At 28.3% G+C, this 27,725-nt stretch overlaps 1 protein-coding gene and 1 long non-coding RNA gene across 2 annotated transcripts; both read right to left on the bottom strand.

The window, feature by feature from the left end:
- Positions 1-1,597: 1,597 nt before the first annotated feature.
- Positions 1,598-10,546, bottom strand: LOC107451413 (uncharacterized). Its single transcript, XM_016067493.4, has 7 exons — positions 10,408-10,546; positions 7,735-7,842; positions 7,580-7,644; positions 6,674-6,781; positions 4,014-4,055; positions 3,346-3,369; positions 1,598-1,827 (listed from the first exon to the last, which is right to left on the bottom strand). The coding sequence occupies exons 2-7, from the start codon at positions 7,832-7,834 to the stop codon at positions 1,771-1,773; spliced, it is 396 nt and encodes a 131-aa protein (XP_015922979.1). The 5' UTR covers positions 7,835-7,842; positions 10,408-10,546; the 3' UTR covers positions 1,598-1,770.
- A 4,649-nt stretch (positions 10,547-15,195) lies between these two features.
- Positions 15,196-26,813, bottom strand: LOC107451422 (uncharacterized). The gene is made up of 7 exons (XR_015433539.1): positions 26,676-26,813; positions 25,669-25,777; positions 24,577-24,641; positions 22,081-22,188; positions 19,911-19,952; positions 18,154-18,177; positions 15,196-15,402 (listed from the first exon to the last, which is right to left on the bottom strand). It is a non-coding gene; the product is annotated as an uncharacterized LOC107451422 (long non-coding RNA).
- Between the last annotated feature and the right edge of the window lie 912 nt (positions 26,814-27,725).

Raw genomic sequence — 27,725 nt, forward strand, 5'->3', positions numbered from 1 at the left:
TGCGCTCACTTCGCCTAATATCTGCCGGGATAGCTTGGTTGGTAGGCTACTGGGTCCACGTCCAAGAGGTCGTGGGTTAGATCCCATGCAAGACTTCTCGTGCAGTAAATGGTTAGATCCCACTCCGGCCGAAGACTTCTTGTGTAGTAAATGGTGACTGATTCACGTTAAATCTGTTGAGACACAAAGCCCTCCAAGTTTCCATAACAATTCATGCCTCTGGGGGTACTGATTCAGGAGTTTCCTCATCTTCTGGATCGGTTCAAAATTACAGGGCTACGGAGTTGAACATTAGTAGTCGTAAACTCAAAATTTTGCGTCGGATGTACAACGACGGTAATAAAATAAAATAAAATAAAATCTGTGCATGAGAACCGTGGTCGCTCAGGGGATAGAGCGTTCACCTTCCAATGAAGAGAATCGGGTTCGAATCCCAGCTATGACTGATCGATACGAATTCTACACCCTACTTGCATGGACCACAGTGCTCACGCAAAATATCCTCAGTGGTTGACGGATCATGAGTTACAGCCCCCTTGCCATCGGGTTAACCGTCGGAGGTTTTCGTGGTTTTCCACTCCATGCAACGCAAATCAGACTAGTTCCATATACTAAGTTCCATATACTATAAGAGTCCCAATACTACGGAAATGAACATTGGTAGTTGGAAACTCAAAATTGGATCGGCTGTTCAGCAACGTTATAAAATGAAATAAAATATGTGCATGAGGTGTAAAATATCTTCGGTGCTATACGAATCATGGGTTGGAACCCCCTTATCGTCGGACTCAGCATATGAGGTTTCCGTGGTTTTTCTCTCCAAGTACCGTAAATACGGGATAGTTCTATTAAAAAGTTTTCCACAATGACTAGTTTGTCCCAATGTTGGATCCAGGTTTTCCCTCATTTACTGGTGGGTTGGATTTAAAATTACGAGGTTAAAGAGTTTAACACTGATAGCCGTAAATCCAAAAATGGGTCTGCTGTTCCGGGCCGGTTTTATAAAAAATAAATATGCGCATGGCTTCGACTTTCACGAACTTCAAGGGATATTTAGGGTGATTTTCCATCACCCTGTATCGGTGGAATTCTAACAGTAGGTTCCCAAGTTTCTTCAACTAAAATCATTAAAGATCGCTCTTTAGCTACTAACCTTGATTTTTGGGAATAACTTTAAATTTTGAAAAGCTCAAATGATTTAGTTTAGGACCTTTCAAGTAATTATTCTTTCGTAATATTAGGAAATCAATTTTAGTGTAATTTTTACATTTTGTACCCCTCCACATACCTGTTTTTTTTTATATATCTACATTTACTATCTTAAATAAGCATATTCCTTCTTTTATTTCCTTAAATACTTTGCATCATGATTGTTCTGATGTTTGATTTGTACTTTCCACAGTCATTTTGTGTTCCGACGCATCACGGAAGGAGGTCGCTGTGTATAGAACGAAAAGTATAGTTTTTCTGCTATAATCCCCTGTATTCTTTTGTTTTGGAATTATAATTTTCTACTTATAGCTTTGTTTCCTGTTTATACAGAAGTAAAATGTTATAAATCGTTATAAGAACACCACAACATAAGTAATACAAAATATGGAAAATTATGGTTTATTTTATAGAATACGATGCAGTAATATAGCTCATCTGTTATACAATGTATAGCTCATCAGTACAACTCTCAGTTATAACACGATATTGGTTTTTTTAAATGAATGTTTAACATAAGTAAGAGCTGGATCGCTTGAAGATTCGGTTCTTTTTTTCATGTTAATCACCAATTAGGTCCATGTAATCATTTTTCATAAAAGCTGTGAAAATGCATGCCTGTAACACAAAATGATAGTGAGAATGAAATATTTATTAAGTTAATTTTACAAAATATTAAAATATCATAAAACGTAGAAATTTTTTCAAAATTTTTTATTAAGAAAATCAAATTTGGTCATTTGATGATAAAATAATTATAGAGCAAGTATTTTCTAATGATCGGATTTTCGCGTACTATGAATTAAAGGTCTTTTGAGCAATGTGACCTCACGGGGTGGAAGATACTAAGAACATAGGTAGGTGCCATTGTTATTATAAATAGCTACAGTTAAATCGTTCACAATAGCAATTGCACTTAATATAAATTATTGCTTGGTTTTTGCAAATAAATACATTGTCTGCACCTGAAAACTTCTAGCATAGGTAAAATGGTCCATATAATCCTAGCATAGGAAGCAATGTCCCATTTTTCCTTACTACCAAACACGCTATCTCTTCCATTTGAGCAGAAGAGATTGCTTTAAACATGTCCGTCTCCAGAAAGAACCATCGAGTTATGCAATTGTTTGCCATGGTCCGTAATCGTGACTAACAGTTATTTAACAGAACTATTCTGTATGCAGTTAGTTAACAGAAATAGTTTAATTTGAAACATTTTATATTATTGATATACACCAAAGAGCCATTACATTATGCTAATAGCACCCTGCTAATAGCACGTAGGACTACCTTTAGCCCTCAAAACTGCTAGCACCCGCCGTGGCATTGATTCCACAAGGTGCTGATAGATAGTCTGAGGTATCTGGTACCAAGCGTTCACCAACTGGTCCAGCAATTCCCTCACATTGCGAGGGGGGTAGCGTGGCAGCACGAATTTGGTTTTCCAAATAGGGCCACAAATGCTCTATTGGATTAAGGTCAGGTGAATTTGGGGGCCAAGACATGACTTGAAAGTCACTGGAATATTCCTCGAACCAATCCATGACAATTCGACCCTTATGCATGGTGCATTATCCTGTTGGTAAACACCTTCCCCCGCAGGAAAAACTGTTGCCATGAATGGATGAACCTGGTCTGCAACTATGTTCAAGTAGCTCACAGGCGTCAGGAATTGTTCTATGAGGATTATGGGTCCTAATGTGCCCGATTAAAACATTGATCCTGGGCCAGTAACCATGAAAACCTGAGCGAACCCATTGTTATAGATGGAGGGTGGTCATAATGTAACAGTTCTTCGGCGTACATAGAAAATTAAACAGATGAGCTATGAAAGTTCAAGTTCTTGATTTTGAAAAATAGTAGCTAGGTCTTATACTTGACGCTTATGGGAATCGGCTTGATCATCTATGCATTCACTAGAGATCTGATTGGAATTCCAGTGAGCGTATTACGCTTTGCTCTCTGCTTCTTGATCTTTCTTGCGCTTTTGCACGCCAAACACGCAATAACTCCTAATTTTAACTTATGTATTCTTAGTAGAGTGTTGTCCTTTTTTCATAATCATTCAGTAGAATTTATCTTCTGATCAAATTCTTTATAAATATAATTTTTTCAGTACAAATTCACAGTACTTACTGCCGCTTTTCCCATGTCCTTCATCTGAAATATATAAAAAAAAGTTCAAATTATATTATAATACATTGATTAAAAATAGAGTGAAGTAAAAAAAATTATAAGTAATTATTATAAGGGTTGACAATTTTACTTAATATTTTAACAATAAACTTATGTATTTTAGGTAGAATTTGGCTTATAAGGGAGTAATAATCCCTCAAAATTTATTTTTACGTTTAGGCAAATTGGCAAAACTGAGTTACACTTTCATTTGCAGTCGCATAACAATAGTTGTTTTGAAATAAGATAAATAAAGAAAACAAGACTTTTGGGATGGATAAGCAAATTTTTAATTTTTTAAATTACAAATACAGAAAAACACATCTTTCATTAAGTTATCTTTAAATTCGACACAATTCTCACACATGCATTTTAAAAACGCTTGCAAAACTAAAATAATAGTAGATCAAGTTTAATTTGATTTCTTATTGTTTCCGATAGCAAATATGTGTGTTATTAATTGTAATAATTAGGTTTAATATTTTTGCGCAGAATTTTTATAGTAATAAAAAAAAATTTCGAACAAGTTCTAGTAAAATGTAGGGATATTAAAAGTTGATAAAAAAATAGTAAAGTTTAGTGTTATAATTAAGATGTATAGAATCTTCTTAATATTAAATAATACTTACTTCAGTAGAATCTTGGTTATGCTTTTTGAAGCATTTTACCATCTAAAATATAAGAAAAAACTTTTTAATAAAAAAATATGATAGCTTCCGTTCAATATTAAGCAATTGTCAGATAATGAAAATATATACAGACACGGTAAATGTACAGGCATAGTGCTCAAAATAAAGAAGAGAACATGAAAATAACTTTTAAACTAATGACCAGATTTCAATGTACTAGGAGTATAAATTAATGGTTCGATGGTCTAATTTTAAATATAATAATTAATTATTGTGGATGATATTTTAAGTTAGGAACTCAGACACGAAAATGTACTTTCTGTGAATAAAATACATTTCCTTCGATGGATTTGAATTTGGAACTCTTAAAATAGCTGCAAATAAGAAAATATAGTTCGGTTAGATTGGTCGAAAGTTTTGTTCCTTTGGTATTAATTTTATTCTTTGCATATTTGGCCATATATTTCTAACTGTTTAAGCGAAACATAAAATTTTTGAACATAATTGTAAAATGCATTCATCGAATGATAATTTCTAAAAGAAAAATTTTTCTCACTATATATTTATTATTATTTAATTTACTAATGGTCGAAAATTTTCTGAATTTTTAAGTGTACAAACTTTATTCTGCTTAATATTAAATGACAAAATCCTGTATTTTAATGGAATCAGTCAAATAGTCCTCGACAAATAAAAATTTAGATGTAGCGAAATGCGCAGAGAAGGAAAATACAAAATACACAGTGAAATTGACATTAAGACGTACGAATATTCAACAACTCTCTTGACCGAGCTATTTCGACCATATTTTTCCTATAACAGCAATCCTGCATATTTTGAGGGTCCAGAATTCTAATCCATTGTAAAAAATTTATCGATTTTCTTACAATAAATATCGTTTGCACTAGTTCTACACTAGTTTAGCAAGTTCAGGCCCTTGAACCATTAAGATCACATCTTAGTACGTTAAAATCTAATTTAAAAATCAAACTTTATTGAGGTGTTCGTTTTTGTTTTGCGCATTGTACTATCTATTTAAAAAACCATAGGATCACTAACAAATTGGTAGAATTTTAAAGAAGGAAATATTTTTAGCATATGTGTCGTTGGCAAATGTCGGAAAATACCTTTATACTAGCTTAATTGTTAAATACTGATTTAAATTTTATCATCATTTATGCGTTTTCTAAACACTGATAAAAGTATTGTGTTCCATATGAAAATTACTTGCAAAATTTTGCATATTATACACAACATCAGAATCGATATAAAGCCCCAATGAAAAACTAAATGTTTGGACTTATCAAGGAAACAATACCCGAATTATTAAATAAAATAAAGATGTTAAAATAATTCTTCAACTGCGTATTTTTATTATTATTGTTACATTTTTATTATAATATTATTGAAACCGAATTATAATCAAAAGCATTCCCACAGCAATCAATTGCGGGGGCAGGGAGGTGATGTCTGTTAAGGCTTTAAGACTTAATGAGAGCAAAAGTTTTAAATCATTACGGAGCATTATGAGAGCGAACATTTTCAAGGTAGTAAATCGTAAAGAGTATTTTTCTTTTCCTTAAAAAATTTAAAAATATGTAATTTGTTTATATATTTTTTTAAAAAAATAATCACATAATAATCATACAGTAATAATAAGTAATCACATAGTTTATATATTTCTTATATTTTGTTTTGTTTTCTTTCCTTCACAGAAAAAAATTCTTTTTTTAAGTTAGATTATGATTACATTAAAATAAGCTTTAAATATTCTGAAACGAAATACATTTTTCTATTTTTAATTTAAAAAGAAGTTAATTTATTTAAGAAAAAACAACTTATTTTTTATAATTTAATGTATAATTTATCAACGTTGCATGACGAAGTATTTAATCACATTTTATATTTTGAAACAGAAATTATTCACATTTTTTTTCACAAAAAAATAATAATAAAAGTTAAAATGCAAACTACTCGTGCGGGAAAGAAAGATGCCTTGACAGGTGTGACCGAGAAATTAAGTCTGAGTACTACAACGTATGATTACTCTGGTAGCAATCGTTATCAATTGGTTCTATTTCTGTAGTTTATTTATTTTAATTCAAATATTACATCGGTAAAAATAGATAATAAGTAAAAATGACACTGCGTGCAATGACCTTAACAATTTACATTACAAAAGCACAAGCATATTGGCTTATTTAATTCATCTTTTTTGATCCTATAAATTTTTTATATTTGCTTATTTCTTTGTTCTTATTCATGCACAAGCACGCGTGCATGCGGAAAAAACAAAATTAAAGACCTTATCTTGTCAACTTTCTGGAAAAACTCTGCTTATAGAGCGCATCATTTAATGTTTTCGAAGTTTTAATCCATTCATGTATGCATTAATAGTTTTCTTATTATATGTTTAGAAAATAATTATCTCCAGAATATGTATACTTTTAACGAAATAAATGAAGTTTTTAAAATTTAACTGTTGTTTTTCCTCACGCTTGATTGATAATTATAATCAAACTGCAAGACTTCAGTTAAAACAGTTAAAGAGAAAGATTATATCTCGGTGATTAAAAATGATTTTATAAGTTATTTCGAATGATTAGTACTTGTGAACCAATAATGATGTAAAAGCACAATTTTTAATTTAAAATTCTCACTGAATCTATAACAGAAAGGTCTTGGCAGACTTTCTTTGACAACTTAAAAGTATCTCCATTCGTTTCAGGGGCAATTTCAGCACCGCACAACTTCCCCACTCTCTTATTCTGTAAAAATATACAAAGTGTTAAAACATACTAAATGTTAAATACTTTTATAATTTTTAATGCATTAGAAAAGTTCTATAAATACAGCAAAATTAAAGTTATCTGAGAAGCTGTGATAGGTAGGTACCTTGCTAAAAAATATCAATATCAATTATTCTTCATTAGAAAGAATATTAAATGAATAATCCCACGAAATTGAAGAGCAAAGATGTACTTTATTTATTTGTTTTGAAAACTTATATAAAGTAGTAAAATTAGACATGTTTCGAGCTCTCAAAAACAGGCTTCCATTTTCAAGACTTGCTAGACGTGAATTGTGAATTTCAAAGAGGTTTAAAACCGAAGTTAGGTTAGGTAGAAACAATGGGGATTAAATATAGGCAAATATTATATATAAGTATGTATTATAATAGACAAGGTACCCTTATTTATTTTTCGTAAGAATAGTCGACTATTTTTGAGCATCCATATATATATATATATATATATATATATATATATATATATATATATATATATATATATATATATATATATATATATATATATATATATATATATATATATATATATATATCTAATTGTTGAAAATATTATAAAAATGTGAAGTCCTATCCTGTAAAAAATTAAGCATTAACTTGCTTTTTCTTACGCACTTAACCTGTTTTAAAAATTACACACAGGCAAAAAATTCAGCATTAAAACGAATTTTTTATGAAATAAATTCCAATAACTTCATCTTATTATTTCAGCAAGAAAATTTGGATTGGATTCTTTTTGTGTCAAAAATAAACTAACCTCATCTGTTGCAAATATCTCGTGGCATTTGGCTAAGTCTTTCAGAAGATTGTCATCGTTTTTATCTACACAGAAAAAAATAAATGATAGTTACTTTTTTTAACACAGTGAAAGTGTCTAACTTCATAACTTATAATGTTCCAATAAATGTTTACCACATATCTTCTGTATTAATCCTTTGTTTACAGGTGCAGCTATTAGGGTACATGCTAAGGACAATGTGCAAACTGCAACAGCGATCCAAGGATTTGCCATTTTTACAACTAAATTAGAAGTAGAATAGTTTTGTGTCATATGTATTAGTGGTACAAATATGTCCAGTTCACAAGAAATGAAATTCAAATGAGATAAAACAGAAAAAAAATCACGAGTAAATTCCGAAATATTTCTAATTATTGCAACTTTTAAGCAAAAGAAATTCTTAGTTTTGAGAAAAGAAGATCAGATAATACTAGCATTAATTTGGCACCTTGAAAATATTCACTCAGTAAATAAATTTCTTTTAGTTTTATTATAAAATGAAGAAAGTGCTTCAAATTTAAAGATACGTAGAATGCGGAGTGGAAGATGACAAACTATTTTTTGTATTCAAAATGATTAATATAGGGCTTAAATTATGTATAAATGTTACCACTGTAAGTTATGCATCATTTTATAGTTTTATATTAAAAATTTATAGTTTTTAAAATATACATAAGAAAAAAAGGAGATTTTTTAAATAATTATCTAAAAATTTTTTATGAGAAATATTTAAAGCAAATATTATTTAAACATTTATCTATAAATTGTTAACAGAGGTTAATATAACATTCGGTAAAAAATCGTATGTCGATATTTGAAATAGATTTTGAGAAATCTTGGAGACAAAAATGACACAATTTGATTTTTTTTAAACTTTTTTAGGTTGTGAAAATATGTTTACTTTTCATAATTTACAGGATTTTAAAGCATTTTTTGTAATATGTATTTTCCATAGGGCAAAACTTAGAATTCCACTTGATTCTGTTAAGAACTTGTTGGAATGTTATTTGCTTAAGCGATAAGCAAATTTTAGATCAATGTTTAAGATTTGTCTTGGAAATAGAGTTATCAAATAGGAACTTTTCAAAATTCTGGAGGAAAAATATTCAAAATATTTCTAACTGGCTATGAATGAAAGCCGTTGCAGAACTCCGCCTTGGTACTGGCCATGAATGCCTTTAACCAGAAGCAAAATGGTCATGATCAGAATTTACACCTCACGATAATAAATATTCAAAACTAATAATGATATTAATAATTTGAAAAATAGCAAGGGTACGTAGTTGAACATAGGTAGTCGTAAACTCAAAATTTGATCTGCTATTTGATAACGGATATAAAATATTAAAAAAAAAATTTAAAAATATTCAAAATATTTCCAACAGGCCTTGAATGAAAGCCGTAGCAGAATTCCGCCCTCCTACTGCCCATGAATACATTCACCTGAAGCAAACCACGTTCATAATCAGAATTTATTTACAGCTCACGATGATTTATATTCAAAACTAATAATAGTTTGAAAAATATTCAAAATATTTCCAACTGCCCTTGAACGAAACCCATAGAAGAACTCCGCCTTGCTATTGGTCATGAGTGCCTTGACAAGTAGCAAAATGGTCTTTACGAGCATTTACACATGATAAATGAACTCGATGATCTATGCTGTTCACACGGAACTTTTAGTTCACTTGCGCGTTGCACTGTTTACTCAAAGAGTTTGTGAGAAGCTTGGAAGTAAATGATTCCATAGATTTTTTTGTATCACTTTCTTAATTATTCTTCAGTTTTCATGTTGTTTATTTTAGTGTCGGAATTGTCTTTTGTCCCACCATTGGAAATAATAAAAACAATTTTAAAGCGAATTCTTACGGTAAGTATTAATTTACAGAAAAAAAGTACCGACATCGTACTAGACCCAAAGTTTTGTCGTAAAATTTCAAGACATTTTTATAACCTCCTTATTGCATTTTCTGACACTTTTTATTTAAATAATTATACATTTATATCTTATTGGAAAAGTGTCCTTTTCATACCAGCCTCATCCACACAGAAGATAAATTTTAGATAGAAATGGAAGAATTAAAGTACCTCGCTCTTATTTGCATTTGTTTTGGAATGTTTCATAGGCCAAACGAGATTACAGTCAACAAAATACAGCATGTACTTTATATTCTGCTTATTGTTGTAAAGGCTCTTTTCAACATTATTCTTTGTGTTCTGTAGATGGATTTATTTATCTGTTCACATATTGTTTTATTTATTCTACACTATCTAAGATAATTGCTTACAAAAATAATGATTCTCCAGTTTTCACATTGTTCTCAAGTGGATATTTAAGAAAAAACGAATTTTTTCACCACCGTAATTTACCGTATTTTCAGTTACAGGCCAGTTTTTCCCATCATAGATGATTGACTCCCTATGTTTATTCACACAATCTGCCGCTCTGCAACATTATTCTGAACTATTTCAATTATGTCTATATTTGAAATTTACGTTTATCATTCTTTAATTTTCGTAGTACAGAACATTAGAAGTTTTTAATTCAGAACTTCTTTATATTTATTTTGATATATAGAGGGTCATTTGTTAAAATTGCTCTAAAGATGCATATTTTCGAAATATTAATAAAAATTTTGAAGTTGGAAAAAATATACATATTCTGCAAAAAATGTCATGTATTAATACATTTTTACTACTTTAATTCATTTAAAAGTATAAATAAATGATTAAATTTAAAAACTGAAAGGAATATTATTATATTAAAATAACAATTCAAATACATAAAATCATGCATAAATACATACCTGTGTTGTTTTCTATAAATAAGATAATTTTTGCAACGCTTTGAGGACTTTTATATGGCGATTGAGAACTAATCTTTGATCAATATGAAGACATAAAAAAAAAGATAAGCTTGTTTTTATTCTACATACTTGCACTAACGAAATAAAAGGAAATTATAAGGCATTTTTTAATGATTAGATTATTTTGGAAGGTGTGGATTTTTCCACGCTTATTTCCCATTTCATATTATTTCAGCGAAATTTTACGAAATTAAAAAAAAGAAGAAAAAAATATGTCAATATCTGTAATTTAATGTTATTTGGTAAATACATTGCTGTGAAACTTCTTATTTTGATCAGATATAAGTGTAAACATGCTCTAAAAAGAACTACAGGTGCAAAATTGGAAGTTTTTTACGGAAAAAGGAAAAAAAAACATTGCTTGTGTAAAAAAAAATTCCACTATCTTTAGAATTTTTATCTTGTGTTCCTAAATTTTTATGTTTAATTGTTATACATTAATTGTTATGTTTAATTGTTATACATTAATTGTTATGTTATGTTTAATATTACGTTACAAACTTTAATAAATATGTAAGAATTATAAATTGTTGATTTTGTTAAATTTTTGTTAAAAATTAAATAGAAAAATAATTTTGTAAGAAAAGGGCTAAATGCTCCATACTTTCTAGTTAGAATGCCAATTTTTAATCATCGTATATCAACGGAAATTCTTCAATAAACAAGCATCTTGTAAGTTTTGTGGGAAAATGCAAGACATTAGTCATCTTATTAAATTTTATGCCAAATTCCGGACTCTCCGTGGCAGAAAATGGAACCAATATATTCAACATCAACTTTATACTAATATTGACTACAGGAGAAAATAATTGAAATTCTCAAATATACCTTAGATCTGCTTGCCCCCGAGAGTACGCTTGACTCATTTTATCCAGTTTTAAACAGCACTTGATTTCCATCTTTTTACCTTCTAATATTTACCCACTATCTTAAAGATTAGTTAAAGGAAGAATTATTTTGTTAAGATAAAGTTTTAAAATTCCTAAAATCTAAAATATTTTTAAAAAGGCTTAAAAATTAATATTATTTCTCTTTGGAATTTAATGAAAAATATAGATAAATAATTATGATGCTTGAATTTAGAAACAAATAGATAAAAATTCTTAGTGCTAAATGGAATGGTTAATAACCGTGTGTTTTTGAACCGATTAGATTAGATTCACAAAAATTAGCTTTTATTTTATTTTTATAATTGCATAAAATTCAATGATGAAAAATGTAATTAAATTTTTCTATAAAACAATAACAAATCAACAAAACCATTTAATACCAATTATTAATAACTAACAGCCCAAGTTGTTTGTTTTCAATCATTTTAATTTGTTTATTAAAAATTCCAAACACATTTATTTTAATACAAACTAATTTCAAAACTAAATCTTATCTTATCCTATTATTATTTTAAAATAACATTTGAAGTAGAAGTGAAAAACAACTGTGAAATAGATTTTTTCACTTCGTTTAGCTAATATTTAATAGTTTCAGAGAGAAAAAAACTATTTATAGATAGTTCATGTTTTCATATTTATTATTAATAATTATAATAAGTAATAGGCTTAGTTAAAAAATATTTAAAAACCCCTAGAAACGTTGATCTGGGTAACAAACGTATCCCAGTCACTAAACCCAACTCATTTTAAAAGATGTTTAGCATATTGACAAAACTATCATTAGAGTTAATACATAATTCAATTTCATGAGAGGTGGTTCCAATTGTGGTGGTTCCAATCGTTATTTTCTGTAAAACCGTGGCATTATAAAGACGCATGACACTGGCGAACGTTTGCTTAACAGTATTTGGAGTCAGTATTTTGTGAAAGTGAGTATAAATTATGATTATACAAATGGGTGGACTTGTCTATATCTGAACTTTCCCAGTCCTATATTTTCATATTCTGAGTTCGAACAAAAAACTCTTTAATTCATGTTTAAATTCTCTGTTTATTGATAAAATTTATTGAATGTCTCAAAATATTAAACTAGTCATCGTAATCGTATATGATATCTTTAATAATTTTTATTTGCTAGTCCATCTTTTAATTTTCAATGGACATAGAAAAAAAGGAACAATAATATTTATTTAATTATATCGATAGAGACCAGAATGACACCGGGACAATGAAGAAGATATCATGTAAGATACATAAATGGGATGCTGGATGTTAATACATAAAAAACAAGGGCTAAAATAAGCAATAGCAAACTCCAGCACGGCGATATAAGTTAAAAAGCAGACGACATTTTTGGAACTGTTTCGAAGTTGACTAATTTAAGCCGAGTTTTTTTTTTTATTAAGTGTAGTAAAACCGTTTATGAGAAAAGACAAGGCATAGTTTTCGTTAAGAAATGTGCGGGAATGTGAAGGAGTTAGAGTTATATCATCACCTAAAGAACTTCATGCGGTTAAATTTAGTTCTGATATCTCGTATGGAAAACATCACTTGTTTTAATTACAATTGGTAAAAATCTTTCTAATATTTGAATAAATGTCATTTTCTTTTATATCAACAGGATTCTCGATTAGGTTCAACCTATTAGTGCTCGAAATCATAATTTTTTTTTTAAAAATGCATTATAAGCTCACAAAAAAGCGTTTTCTTTCGATACAGGGTGGAATAAACAAGAGGTAAGCATTCTTCTCTAGTTCTGAAGTGTTATGCTTATATTATGATGGATTTTAGGTTTAGATTTGACACGAACATAGACTTCTGTAATGCTAAATCGAAAAAGTTTTAAGTTTATTTGATTATTTATAAATCGACTTATTTATTTAGAGCTATTAATTTAATAAATAAAATTGTAACATTTCATTCTTTTACTTTTTATTCTCAGCTAATTTCCGACTTTTATTTATAAATTCGCATAGCATCTAACAATTTGTGCAATTTTTTTAAATGAAAGAAAAAGTCTTTTTTTGCTGTTTTGTTTTTAAAATTCAACTGCGCAATACAAAAAAGTATACAAAATATTATTAAAAAATTCCAATTTGGTCTTAAATTGGTTAATAATAAAGATAAAACGCACATCTTTCAAAACAAAATATCATATTTATTTTCAATTCAAAAATCGCAAGCATTCAGGCATTCGTCATTTAAAATTATTTATTTTCACTAAATTAAATACTCAACATTGCAGTTTCAAAAGTGCGTTTTTTTCTTCAATGACATATGCACAAAACATTCTTAGTAGAATTCATAGATTTAATGATTTCAATTATTTCACAGAAAATTTTTTTTTTAAATTTAATGACAAAATTTACTATTTTTTTTTAAGTACAGATATTACTGCTTGTCTTGATCTTGTTCTTAAAAACATGAAGTAGAATTGTAAGGTCTAATAATATTTTTTCATCTACTCTATCGGTTAACCTTTTCTTATCCTATTACTATCTGAATCACTATTACTTCACTCATCATTATATACTTCTCAGAGTTCATTATTACAGTTACCATTTTTAAACTTAATTTGATTTTTTGGCTAATGTCTATTATTTATTAGTTAAGGCATTGGGGGTGTGATTGTTCTTGGTTTTTAGTGGCGCCATCTCTGGAGAAGAAGTCGACCCATACGTCACAACTATTTATAGCGCATACCCATTCCTACACATATTCATTCTTCCTCAGATCGTAATTTATTCATTTATTATATCATAGTTGTATATATGGTTTACTTTACCCATTATTTATATAATTAAGTATCTTTTACTATGCCAACGTATACTACTTTTATCTTACATTTACCCGTCGTATTCAATAATATTCCGGCTAATTTATTCATTTAATTCCCTTTCATCTAAAAGATTTTTATTTTCTACACACCTTTACAGAAAACTTGAATGAGACCTGGCTTATTCTTTTATATTATTTTATCTAGTACCTCTAACGAACACTTTCACATGTTACATTTTAAGTCTTCCATTTTTGGGTAATAATTTTATTTAGAATTCGCAATAAATCGCCAATTTGTTGACGCATAGCCGTATAGCTGTATTAGAACATGCCAATTTTTTACGTTCATTTCAAGCAACCCCCAAGTATTTTTCTTCAAGCTTCACATTTATTATTACATGTTACATTTTCATATACATCTCATTGCTTTTGCGTCCGTTCACAAATGAAGCTAAATGCCTATTTGTTATATCTTTAAGAATTTGTGCTGAAATAAAATGAGATGGTATTTCACAATTACATGGTGGTTATTGAAAAATCATGATTTCTTCATCAGTGCACGAACACGTACCTAATACGAAACTACCTCTATATTCTGATAACACACAGATAGAAATTACGAATTTTAATTTCCTCCATTTTGGAAATAACATTTGTTTAGAAGAACAACCAATAGGTTTCTAATTCGCGGAGTTCTCATTCTCTCATACATACATTTTTATAGAAGTCTACTTTTTACACATTTAGACAGTTTTCATAATTCAGAACATTCTTTTCGCATTGTTTTTGGCCTTGATGCTTGCGTTTAGTTAAAAGACACTTCCGAAGACATTAAAAACATATTTTGAAAGCAACACTTGTCACATTCAGGCCAAAAGCTTTGTGTTCTTTTTTCATTTATACGCTTTCATATTATTTATTTATTTCAGAGTAATGTTTTCAAAAATAATGCAAAGTATGAGAAGAAAAAATTTTTTTCTTCAAATTTTACTATGATGGTGCTCCTTTTTAAATAAATTTCAATCTAAAGTAAAAAGTTTTATAAAATTAAAAGACATGCTTTTGTTAGAAGATAAAGTTTATTTAAAAAAAATTTACATTATATTTTTCATATAGTAACAGTTCATTTATTTAAGGATATAGTAACAGCTCATTTTAAACTATAATCATATCTTATGATTCTTTCTGCTGTTCTTCCTTCTTCTTAAAAGCCAATGCCTAGTAAATCCATTGCATCATTCTTTAAGAAAGCGGTGAAAACACAGGCCTAGAATAGAAAGTAACAGTTTCTTTTTTTTTCCCAAAATATTTCGAGTGAAGTTAATTTTTCAAAAAAGAGAAATTTGAACTCACAAAATTTAAAGTCAAATAAATAATTATAATTTAAATTAATTATTTTAAACTTTGATTTAGTATTTGTAATTATGAAATAGATATTTTGCTCCCTCGAAAACTTTGTTGTACGCAAAGAATAAAATATCTCGTGTTATTTATTTTCGAATTCTGCTGTCCCTAAGAAAAAGATTTCTCGGTTTTTAGGATATTTCAATATGCATTAAGAATGAGATATCTTACCTTCCTATTCAATAAAGAAAACTTTAGTGCAAGAACCAGGCCATTAAAGTAAAGAGGGCGCTATACTTTTTGAGAAATTCACCGCAAATTCTATTTCGCTTCTTTAACTAGTTTAAAATTTAAAGTATGAAAAAAACGAGTTCTGGCAAGCCTAGAGTAAGCCATGAAATTTTAATTGCTGAAAAAGAAATTTCAAAATACCAAAATGCAAATAAATTGTTGGAAGAGAACTTCCCCTTTGTGCAATCCTAAGTTGTCGTCTCATAATTTATTTTCATTTCGATAATTTATTATTAGTTTTTGAAACTTTATGGCTTGCTTACTTTGTGTTTGCCTAAACTACCTTTTCTTAAACTTAAAATTTTATTTACTAATGGAGGTGAACGAGAATTCGCGAGGAAACATTTCTCCTGTTTTGTGGACTCTTTTTAAAAACGTTTTTAAGGTATCTCATACTCCTGAAAATTCGAATTCCACTAATGTATTGACTTTCAGAAAACATTGCTGTCCGTGTTATAAATGTCTTACTTTGTGCAAAGTAATAACTCGCTAATATCTTTTACCTATTTATCTCATTGTTTATAATTTATCTCTGCTGTTTTGCACGTACGTACGGGTTTTTTTTTTACGAAGCAAATGGATTCTATCGGCCTGCTGGACGTTAATAAAAGGGGATTAATTAATTAATATTTTTGAGCATTTTATGGTTAGGTTGATTCACTAAAACGTACAGGGGTGAACAAAATAATGGAAACACTTTTGTACTAATATATTTTTTCGTAATTCTCGAGAAATACTTAAAGAATCATTTTACAAATTCAGATGTGTTTAGAACATACGATTTTTCATACATATCTTTTAGAGGTTTGAGGGACCAATAATAAATAGCAACCGCAAAATAGTGTTTTTGAAAACCCTCTACAAAAATGTAGCAATGAATTTGTAACTTGTAATAATTATTTGGATTATTGTATGCAATTATTAAACAAAATTTCGCAAGCCTAGTTTACATATTTATGGAGATATGGATTTTTATTAAAATTTTTTTTGTCTTGTGTCTCTTGCCATAACTTTAAAGATATGATTAAATTAACCAAAATTTTTAGAGGAATTCAAAATTGAAAAAAAATTGGCATTAAAATTTTTAAAAAATTGTTGAAAACTGGATAATATATAAATAATTTAAGTAGTTCTTTTATACTGCGCATGGGCGGTAAGAATTAATATTCTTTTCATAATGTAGTACTGAATCGTAATTTGGCGTCTAATAAAAAAAGTTAAGTTTGAATGTCTTAAAAATTTAAAAATTTGAAGCAGTTTTCAAAGTAGCTTTTTTACATTTTGAAAGAAGGCTCAAAATGATAAGGGGTTTTCTACAAATATATTTTTGTATCATACAATACAAAATTAAATAACAAATGATAACACTATTTAATAAACATACATACACCAAAATTAAATTGTATATAGAAAGAAAACATGCGAAAAAGAAGCATTTATGGAGGATATTCCCCAATGATGCTGGTGTCATTTTTAATACATCTTGTTATAAATACAAAATGAAATTTGTGGAAAACCCCTTATCATTTTGAACTTACTTCAAAAAAGTACGAAAACTACTTAAAACCTTTCAAATTTTTAAGATATTTAAACCAGACTTTTTTAATTAGATGCCCAATACAATTCACTACAAAAGTAGGGGAAAAAATATTAAAATTTTTCCTGCGCATGGGCAGCATAAAAGAATTACTTTAATAACTCACATCTTGAGCTGCTTTAAAAAAAAATTTCTCACATTTTAAAGAAATTTTTTTAAAATTAATTTTAAATTGCTTAAAAAATTGTGTTTAGTTTTACTGAATATTTTCAAAGTTATAGCATAAAAAAGTAAGACAAATGTTCCTATTTTCGTAAATATTTAAACTAGGTTTACGAAATTTTATGTAAATATTGCATATAATAGCAAAATTAACTGTCACAAATAGAAAATCGATCTCTACATTTTTTGGCACAGGGTGTTAAAAAACATTATTTTCTGTTTGTATTTTGTTGCTAGTCAAACCTCTAAAAGCTTTAAACTTCAATGATAAGTATGAGACACCGCCTAACCTAAACACTTCTAAATGTATAAAATGATTCTCTAAGTATTTTTTAATAAATATAAAAACGTGTATTTGTATAAAAGTGTTTCCATTGTTTTGTCCACCCCCTGTATATTATACTTTGTATAAAACTTTTTGTAATGAAACACGGCGTTTTTTCTTAAAATCTGTAATTTTTAAGCTGTATGTAAAATTAGTAGAACATTAATTGTACTCAAGTAATTAAAATTAATTTCATTCTAAATTAATAGGTTAAGCAAAATTTGAAAGGTTTGTTTCCCTTTTTTAGTAGTAAATATATTTTGTTAAAAGTTGAGCAAATTGTAATAAATTTTACTTACAGTTCCTTTTTCCTCGTCTTTAAGCTGCAAAAAAATAAATACGTCAAAAATAATCCTTTTTTTCATAAAGTATTCAAAAGTAATAAATATCCCACCATCATGATTTAAGAAGATTATTAAATGGTTTACCAATAATTTTACTTTTATTAGTAATTGATTGAGAGATTTAATTAAATTGAACACATGTTGAGGACATTTACATTAGTCTTGTGCAAATTTGCAAACTTAATGATTTGATATCTACAATTAAACCATACTAATTAACTAATGAGGCTTAAAAAATAAGTTATGAAAATAGAAATGAAAGAATAATTTTTTCAAAATATTCCTTTCAACCATTTTCTGGTGCAGTCTGACAAAAATAATTTCAAAAATATTACAAAGCACTAGAAATGTAAAACTAATCTGGGCAACTAATTATATTTCTAGTTAATTAAAATGACTCTATTTATTGTTCCTTGAAGCACATGTTGACGACATTTACAGTAATATTACGTAATCAATATTTAGAAACCACTATTCTTAAGGTTTAGCTATTCTTAGAACTAAGGGTTCCCGTCACAGAAAAACATTGCAAATTTTTTAACAAAATGTGTAGTAATAACTCTAAAAAAAGTGATAGGATTTTTGCGAATCAAGTATTATAAAGTTATTACTCAAGGAATGAGTCATATTATCATCATATTAAATATATCTGGATTAAAAAAAAAAAAAAAACAAGCTTTTGGAAATTTGTCGAAAAATTGTTGGCAGAACGATCAAAATAGAACATGGTTTCACGATGAAATTGCCTCAAATTGTGCATATTTTATTCTTGTAACATGGTTTATAGTATATTCATCGTTGAACAGCCGACTCAATTTCGAGTTTACGGTTAACGATGCAACTCCGTAGCCTTGTAATTTTGAACACAATCCAGAAGACAAGGGCACTCCTGGATCAAGTAATGGGAGTAAGTTTTGCTTTCGTGGAGGACTTTTCGATAGAAATAACCCGTTTTGTTTTACTTGGAGGGGGTAAAAGCGGAAACCTCCCACGTGAGCACTATGGTCGGAACTAAATTTTAGTTAATTGGTCACCCGTTGGTGGCGTGCAACTAGAGCTCTACTATCTTTATCTCTGTAAATTTGAGATAGGATCTAAACTAAAATTTTTAGTTTGATTTCAGACTTTCCTCTAATTTTTTGGTATTTACTGTTTTTTTTCCCTTTTGACATAATAACTGGTTTATTGTTGATAGTATTTTAGTGTTAAAATATATAAAAATATACGTAGTATAGGTTTTTTTAAAAGCATTTTTGAAATGAGATCTTATTTAATTCTTTTTTTCTTTCTTTTCTACTGTTAAAATATTTTTTCTTATTTATTTGCTAATTTTTCTTTTTTAATAAAAGATGGTTAATTTGTTTCCTTACTACTAAGTTAAGATATTTTTTGAAAAATGAAATTAAGCTCTACTTTGAAAACATGAGTTAAGCCTTTGATAATTAGTTGAAATTTAAAAAACCTTTTCAATTTCACTCCAAGATATTTTTACTCAAAACTTTCGTTAATATTTTAAATAAAACAGTGGAAAAATTAGTGTGCTAAGTCTTAGAGATATTGATTAAATATATATGGGCTAGTTATTAAAAAATATAGTCAAAATAAGCAATGTTTAGTTTATAAAATACAGATTCATCGAAACGGATATGGATAAGTATTTAACCCACGATTAAGTGTGTGTGTGTGTCATTGTCTGAGTAACTATAACTTACCTCATCCGGTCTTTGGTTATGTTCTTTAAAGCAAGCTTGAACCTAAAAAGAGAACACAAATACTTAATACTGATGCAAATCAATATACTATATGTAAATAGCTTTAACACTATGCGAATAGCTATATAAATCTTTTTATTCATTTAATTTTGACTGATTGATTGTACTAGAATACTTGAAAGCGCATGCTTATGTATTGTTTTATTTGATTGGTGGTAATTATTTGAATTAATATATTTATATCTGTATTACACTGATTAACATTTATTTAAATTTTTTCATTGATTTTCATTTAATTAATATCTTTATAACTATATTACACTCACTAATAATTATTCAAAATTTTTATTGATTTTCGACATTTGTAATTGAAGCTTGGTTACTTTTAAAAGTATCATACAAAAATGATGGAATAAAAAAGAAAGCTTTTAGTTGGTTTAATGGCAATGTAGTGTGAAGCAGAAGTGCTATTTAAAATAAAGAGATGTGTAAAGCATATCTGTTTCAAAAATTTTTAGATTATGGGTGAACTGATCTGCAATGAGAGCATATATTTTATAATTTCCAAATTTCTTTTTCAGAAATCATTTTTATTTAAAAAGATATTAAACAAAATCAATCAACTCTGATTCTGTATTAGAGCCTATTATCTCAAATAATCTTACATATGATTTTACTTGAGTGAGCAAGTGTGGTCAGGAGTTAAAAGTTAAGCAGTGACGGCACGCGTTGTGTTAGACGTTATTCATTGAATAACGTCTAACACAACGCTAACAATTTTAGGGATAATAATTTTAACGTTAACAATTCTAAGGATAAAGATTTTAAGGTTTGGGATATCAGTATAGTCCAAGCGTTAGTGAACGCCAGACCTAAATCTTAGTATAAAGCCAGAAAATTTTTCTGCGCAAGCATACTAAGGTGGATAATAATGGGTGGCTATTATTAACCTTGAGTCCCACTGGCTATGGCAGATTTTGCCGTGTGATTAAGGATAATCGCACGGAATTCAAACTTTAAAGTAAAAACTTCTGCGGTGGAATTATTATCACAGACATCTTCAAGAATAAAATGTAAATAACAGGAAGCCACCAGATGACACCGATATTAAGTCACAATGACGAGAGTGCGAAAGAAGTGCATAAAAGGAATGTGAAAGGTCACAAGCATTCTATAAGCCGCTAAGTGCCATAACCTAAAGGTTTTGACTCTGATGACGCTTGTGTATTATTTGTTACGTGGTAGGATTATCTGCCGTCTGGGATGTGGGCGTACTCAGATGGAAGTATCAGAGGCACTTGGAATTATCCATTCTGTTATCTCTAAGCTTGGGAAATAATTCCAACATGATGGAAATGCCAGTAGACATTACAATACCGATCACACTTGAGTCACAACGCCGAATGAAGACAGATATTTTGGTAGTAACTGCCAAAAGAAGAAGGAGCACAGAATTCGACCTGTCTTATCAGCTATCTGCAGCGACGGGAACCACAGTTTCAAGACAAATCGTGTAAGGATTTTTAAGAAATATTAGTCAATATGCTCGCAGACCTGAAAAATTCCTGTCGCTAGAGATTAACCTGTATACTGCAATGTGGACACCGTCACAGTGGGCTTGTGTATTGTTTTCTCAAGAGTTCAGATTTAGCTTGCAATCTGATTCTTGTCGGACTTTCGTGTAGAGAACAGCAGGTTACCCGTTACTGCAATGACAACATCACTTAACGATATTTTTACAGTAATGCAGGATCGCTCGTTTGGAGTGGAATTATACTGTGCTGCAGAACACAATCGTGTTTCCTATAAACTTCTTTGAACTCCTCTCTGTACCATCCTAGAATCAAACAAATTTCCACAATTTTAAGTAAAATTCTTTTTCTATTCCACAATTCCTCTCCTTCCTTTATACTTTATCAAATTTCGTTAGTGTTTTTGCTTAAGTACTGAATTATTTCTCCTAATACGTTTACTTTATGAGATCTTATGAGATAATAATAATACGTTTACTTTGTGATATATATATATATATATATATATATATATATATATATATATATATATATATATATATATATATATATATATATATATATATATATATATATATATATATATATATATATATATATATATATATATAAAGGCAGAATGGCTACAAATTTCTTACTGGTTCCATAAGAGAGATATCCTTGCAGACTCTTTTTGCTGTTTCAAATGTGTCCCCTCCAGTCTCAGGCGCTACTCTGGCATAGCAAATTTTTGCTACTCTACGTTGCTGGAAAAAGAGCGTTAGATTTAAGTACACAATGCTGAGGTAAAATATTTTAATAGAATTACAAATTACAACTTATTATTCTAATTCAAAGGATTTTTTTTATATTGTTGGATTATTTCTATTTATCATATTTTATAAATTTTCCTTTGATGGTGAAATTATTAATTATTGCTGTAATTTAATTATAAAAAATTATTGCTGTATTTCAGTAAGCTGGGGAAAACTCTTTGGGTATTTATTTCGGTAAGTGAATAAATTAATAAGATTCAAACTACAAATATACGAAATTTTATATTTGATAGTTTTTTTTTACCATAAAATGAAATATTCTTCACTAATAATTCTAAAAAAAAAATTGCAAGGTGGTTTATTGCTATATTTCACTCGTGGAAACAAAACTGCTAATTGTAGTAAATATCAGAATAAAATCTGTCAATCTGCATTTTGTATGTAAAGCCAAAATCTGTACTTAATTTCAACCATTTGTATGAAGGTTTTTGATTACATTAATTCAATTTCTTATAACATCTCAAATCTAGAGATCAAGAGGGCGCTACTAACATAATTATAATCGTTTACGCCACGTAACATTTGTATTAGGCGCATGATTTTTGGTCATAGTAAGGTTTGATGTTAGGTTTCATTAGCAGCCTTGGAATAGTTAAATAGATTTTGATGTTGTGAAGAACGCAATCATACTTTTGAAATGATTAAATACATTATAATAATTAGTTTTAAATTAAGCAATATTTCTTTCAAATCCTCTTCAGCACTTTAAATGTAATATTATTATATAACGAGAAATAAAAATGCTAAAATGATTACAAAGAATATCTCTAACGTATAAAAATACTTATATAGCTTAGGTTTTAAAATCTCTTGCTATTTTTTAGACTGAGTAGCACAAATAATTTTTAAACAAGGTAAATAATATTTTATATTTTAAAGCAAATATCTTAAATATCTTATTTCAAAAATGGACTTCGCTTAGATACAACGAGCATTAAGTGGTGCAGATAGCTGCAACCATTGATAGCTGCAATCGTAGAAGACGGTACCAGTATAAAGCAGTACTTTTTTTCTTTTTTTTTCTTGACAGAATTTTCGAACATAATGAGACGGCCTGATGCACAACATTAAATTATTAATCTAGTTCTGCTTTAGTATTTTAAGTTATGACTTACAATATGATAAATCCTGTTATTAATAAGGGAGAGAGAAATATTATTCATAATGTTTATAATATTTTTCTATTTATTTGAAATAGTACTCAGAATATTATTCATAATGTTTACTTTTATTTATTCAAATTAATTTGAAAATTTTTATACTAATTGAAACGAACCTCATAATTTTTTTTAAATATTTTACGTATAGCATTGTTTTTTAAAGAACGGGGATTATAAATTAATGATTTATTAAAATCCCGATAAAATTATAGAAACTGTTAGTGACATTTCTTAGTTATAATCCATTGTTATTAAAATAATATTCAGTTAAAAGTAATGAACACTTCTGTCATATTGTTACCAAAGAGACGAAGGCAGATTTTGAGGCGCCAATTTTAAGTATCTCCAAATACTAAAGAACAAATATTTTGAAATATTTATTAAATTTTTACTCGACTTATCGCATGGAAAAACCACCGGTTTTTAAAATATTTTATTAAGTAATGGCATATGATGGTATAGTATAATAAATCACATTGTGAATTTCACCGAAATTAATAGCTTTGTACTTAGTTTTTATCCTCACTCAAAAGTCTCGATTGCTATTTATCTGTAATTGCAAACATAACAGTGCATAATGTAATTACTTACTGCAGAGATATCGAATGCACCAAGTTTTAAAAATTGATATTCATGCAGAAATAATATTTAGGTAGTTATTAGTACTTAGAGAGATCAAGCAATACCCTCTCTTCAGCTGTTAAAAGATTTCCAGCCTAAGACATTATCGTTTAAAAATAGAGAGATTTAGAAATACTATTTAATACCAACTTGCTTTCAAAGTTCATATGTCCTTTAGAAACTCAGCGAAGGTAGTTTGAAGAATATATGTCTTAAGCATGGGCAGTTGATAAATATTCGTGAATTTGAAGGGATGTGAATCGGTCTTGTTAAATCACTCTTCAGCTAAAAGCAGGGACTAATAAAGGAGATCTTTTATATCCTGACGTCTCCATAATACCTATGGCTAATAAATACGACTTCAGATTTGAAACATTTTAACAAGAAGGTCAATTTATATTAAAAAAGTGTTTCTTTGTCAGTACCGTAAAATTAGATTTTTGGTACATGTTTCCATTCCTTTGCTTGTTTTTTAAATGTTTTTAATTCTTTTAACTGGTTTATGTTTTGAGAATGCTTTCTGTACGTAGTAACTTACATTATCTGATCCAAATGAATCTTCACACAGTGCCAAGTCCTTCAGCAAATTATCATTGTTTTTAGCTATAGAGAATAAACGAGTATTAATAAACTAGTCAATTAAAATAAACATTGCAATAAAATAGAGAATGAATCTTTACTATTACGTTTTGCGTAACATTTATTACATTTTACACTTACATTTTGCATTTTCATTTTACATTTACATTTTACATTTACATTTTACATTTGCATTTTACATTTGCATTTTACATTTACATTTTACATTTACATTTCACATTTACATTTCACATTTACATTTTACATTTAAATTTTACATTTACATTTTACGTTTTTATTTTACATTTACATTTACATTTTACATTTATATTTTACATTTACATTTTACATTTACATTTTACATTTACATTTTACGTTTACATTTTACATTTGCATTTTAAATTCACATTTTATATTCGCATTTTACGTTTACATTTTACGTTTACATTTTACATTTACATTTTACATTTGCATTTTGCATTTGCATTTTACGATTAAATTTTACATTTATTTTTACTATTTTTCACATTAAATTTTTTTCACGTATAAATACATTAATGAAGTAGCTCTGAGTGTTTTTTCAAAATTTTTTTGTTGAAGATCGTTTCCAGTAGTTGAAATCCATTTATCAGTCATGATTTCAGAAAGTCATGAATTCATTCTAATTAATAACAATAAAAAACTGAAAATTTGGAGATTTTTATCTGCCTACAAAAGTTTCTTGTTAAAATACTGTAATGCAAAAAGAAACTTTTACCACATACTATTCGTTTTAAAAGTTTAAGAAAAATCACTTTCTTAACAATATTGATTTTTTCACGTTAAAATATAAAGAATATGGGTTTAAGTCTTACTATTTGTTATATAAGTTTTGATTTAGAAAAAAATAAGCTTATTAGCTATGCAAAATTTTCATATTGGATTACAATATTGCACAAACAGCTTTCAAGCACACATTGATTATGCGAACGCTGAGTTAGAACACGTTTCATTTCTTTAATAATATAAACTTTTCATGTTGAAATAAGTATAATACAAAAATAACAATTACCACAAATTGCTTTTATAAGCTTTAAGTCTTCATCAGCTCTTGATAATGTTGCTAAAGCGATAGCACAGACTGCAAGAGTGAACCAAAGGTTTGCCATTTCCAAATATCCCTAAAATAAAATTTTTATGCTAAAAATTATGTATGTGAATGTTAGTGTCATTTAGTATTCGAAATGGCATAAATAATTCCTTACTTTATAGCGAGTCTGAGAGGGACTCTTTTAATGCATCGATAATGAAATAAAAAAGAATTTAAATTGGAAATGTTGGGGGTATTTAAATAAAACTTAGGCAAAAAGAACTAGAGATGTGGCTTGCAGAGAACAAGTAAGCAGTTCCTGGAGGGAGGGATGAAATAACAGGCAAGGGTTGAACACTTAAGTATTTTTTTTAAAACAAATCTCACCTTGAAATTTAAAACGCAATTCAGCATTATTACGAGTTACAGTCGTTCATCGGATATAACAACCCCTTTTGACCAAGCAAAAATGAACGTTATAAATTGAGGTCATTACATCTTGAATCTCATGTAGATAATTTTTACTCAGATGTAAAAAAAATTAGTTCTTGACCACTTTAGATAGGAATCTGGGAAACTAGGATACAGAACGGCCGTCTTACTCTTCCTTCTTTTAAAAGAAAATTCTTAATAATCTTTTCCTTAATGAAATTATTAAATTTCAAAGAAACCATTTTGTTTTGAAAGCAAAAGGGTGTTTCCCACATTTTTAAAAGTGACTTTCATGGGAATGAGAAAAGGAACTAAATTTTGGTTGCTACATTGGATTGAGCTGTTTAATGAGGAAGTTTTAATGAGCAGCATTACAACTATGGCGTTGAAAATAAGACTTACTGTATCTGTCATTATAATGGAAGAGAGACCATACTAAATGGCATAGGTTGGAGTAAAGTAAAAAGAAGTATACATTAGATTGGCGAAGCAAATATTTGCATTTTAATCTTTTTTTTTATTTTATATTATAAAATATATTCAGAAATTTTGCTTACCTGTTTTTTTTTCCTTCTAAACGTAAATGAAGATGACAACTAAGTTTTCGTGTCCCCTTTTATATAAAGTCATGCAGATAATAATAATCTTAAAATTTTCTTTAACTGAAAAGGGTTATTTGATTAAAAGATAAAATACAGCTTTTTCTGTTTAAATTGTTTCATCTAAAAGCAAAGGATAATATTTTACGATTAGAAACCTGTAAAATGTGGATATTTTCCCACACTTTTCATCTTTGACCTTCTAACATTAATCTACTACATTTGAAAGATAATAATTATGATGACATAATTATTTCATTAGATATTATAAAATCAACACAATTCCTTAAACTTATTAAAAAATATTAAAAAAAAATATTTTAAAAATACGTTAAACAAATTTAATACTATTTTTTCATGAATTCCATAAAAATGTCTTGCAAAGAATAAACAGCTAAAAGAAATGAAAAAATCGTGGAAAAATTCAGCTTTGAGTTTTAATAATGTCAAGAAATAACATAAGTTTTTATATTGTAACCTATATCATAATTATATTAATTTGTTGAACAGATTTTATTGATGATTATCTGAAACATTTTCTTCCATAACTGAAATGTCACACACACAATTATTAGTCACACATATTATTTACAGTTAGCTTAATGGATTAGATTATATTAAAAAATTGGGAAAATCATTATTAAAATATTTAATATCTTTAAATGATATGACCAAAGGCTTAGGAGTAAGAAATGTATTAAAGTACTCGAAGTCAGAATTTTTCATAACGCCTATCTATCGACTTAGTGCATCCAAGAGACTGCCAAAGTGATGCATACCTCAACGCAGCACTTTAAAAAAAAAAAAAAACCCCGGTTGAATCGCAACTCAAATCACTCATGTTTGATGGATTTTATAATGAAACATGAAGTACATGAAAATAATGTTTGATTTGCTTTATGAAGTATGAAATTAGCATCTTGACTGGGATTTAATTTACGTCAAACAAATTTCTTAACTAAGAAATTACTAAATTTGCATTTTTCTACTATTGTTTCGATGTAAAAA

This window comes from Parasteatoda tepidariorum, chromosome 1 (genome assembly GCF_982258835.1).
Source record: "Parasteatoda tepidariorum strain Cologne lab strain chromosome 1, Ptep-v5.0, whole genome shotgun sequence".
Classification (NCBI taxonomy): Eukaryota; Metazoa; Arthropoda; class Arachnida; order Araneae; family Theridiidae; genus Parasteatoda; species Parasteatoda tepidariorum.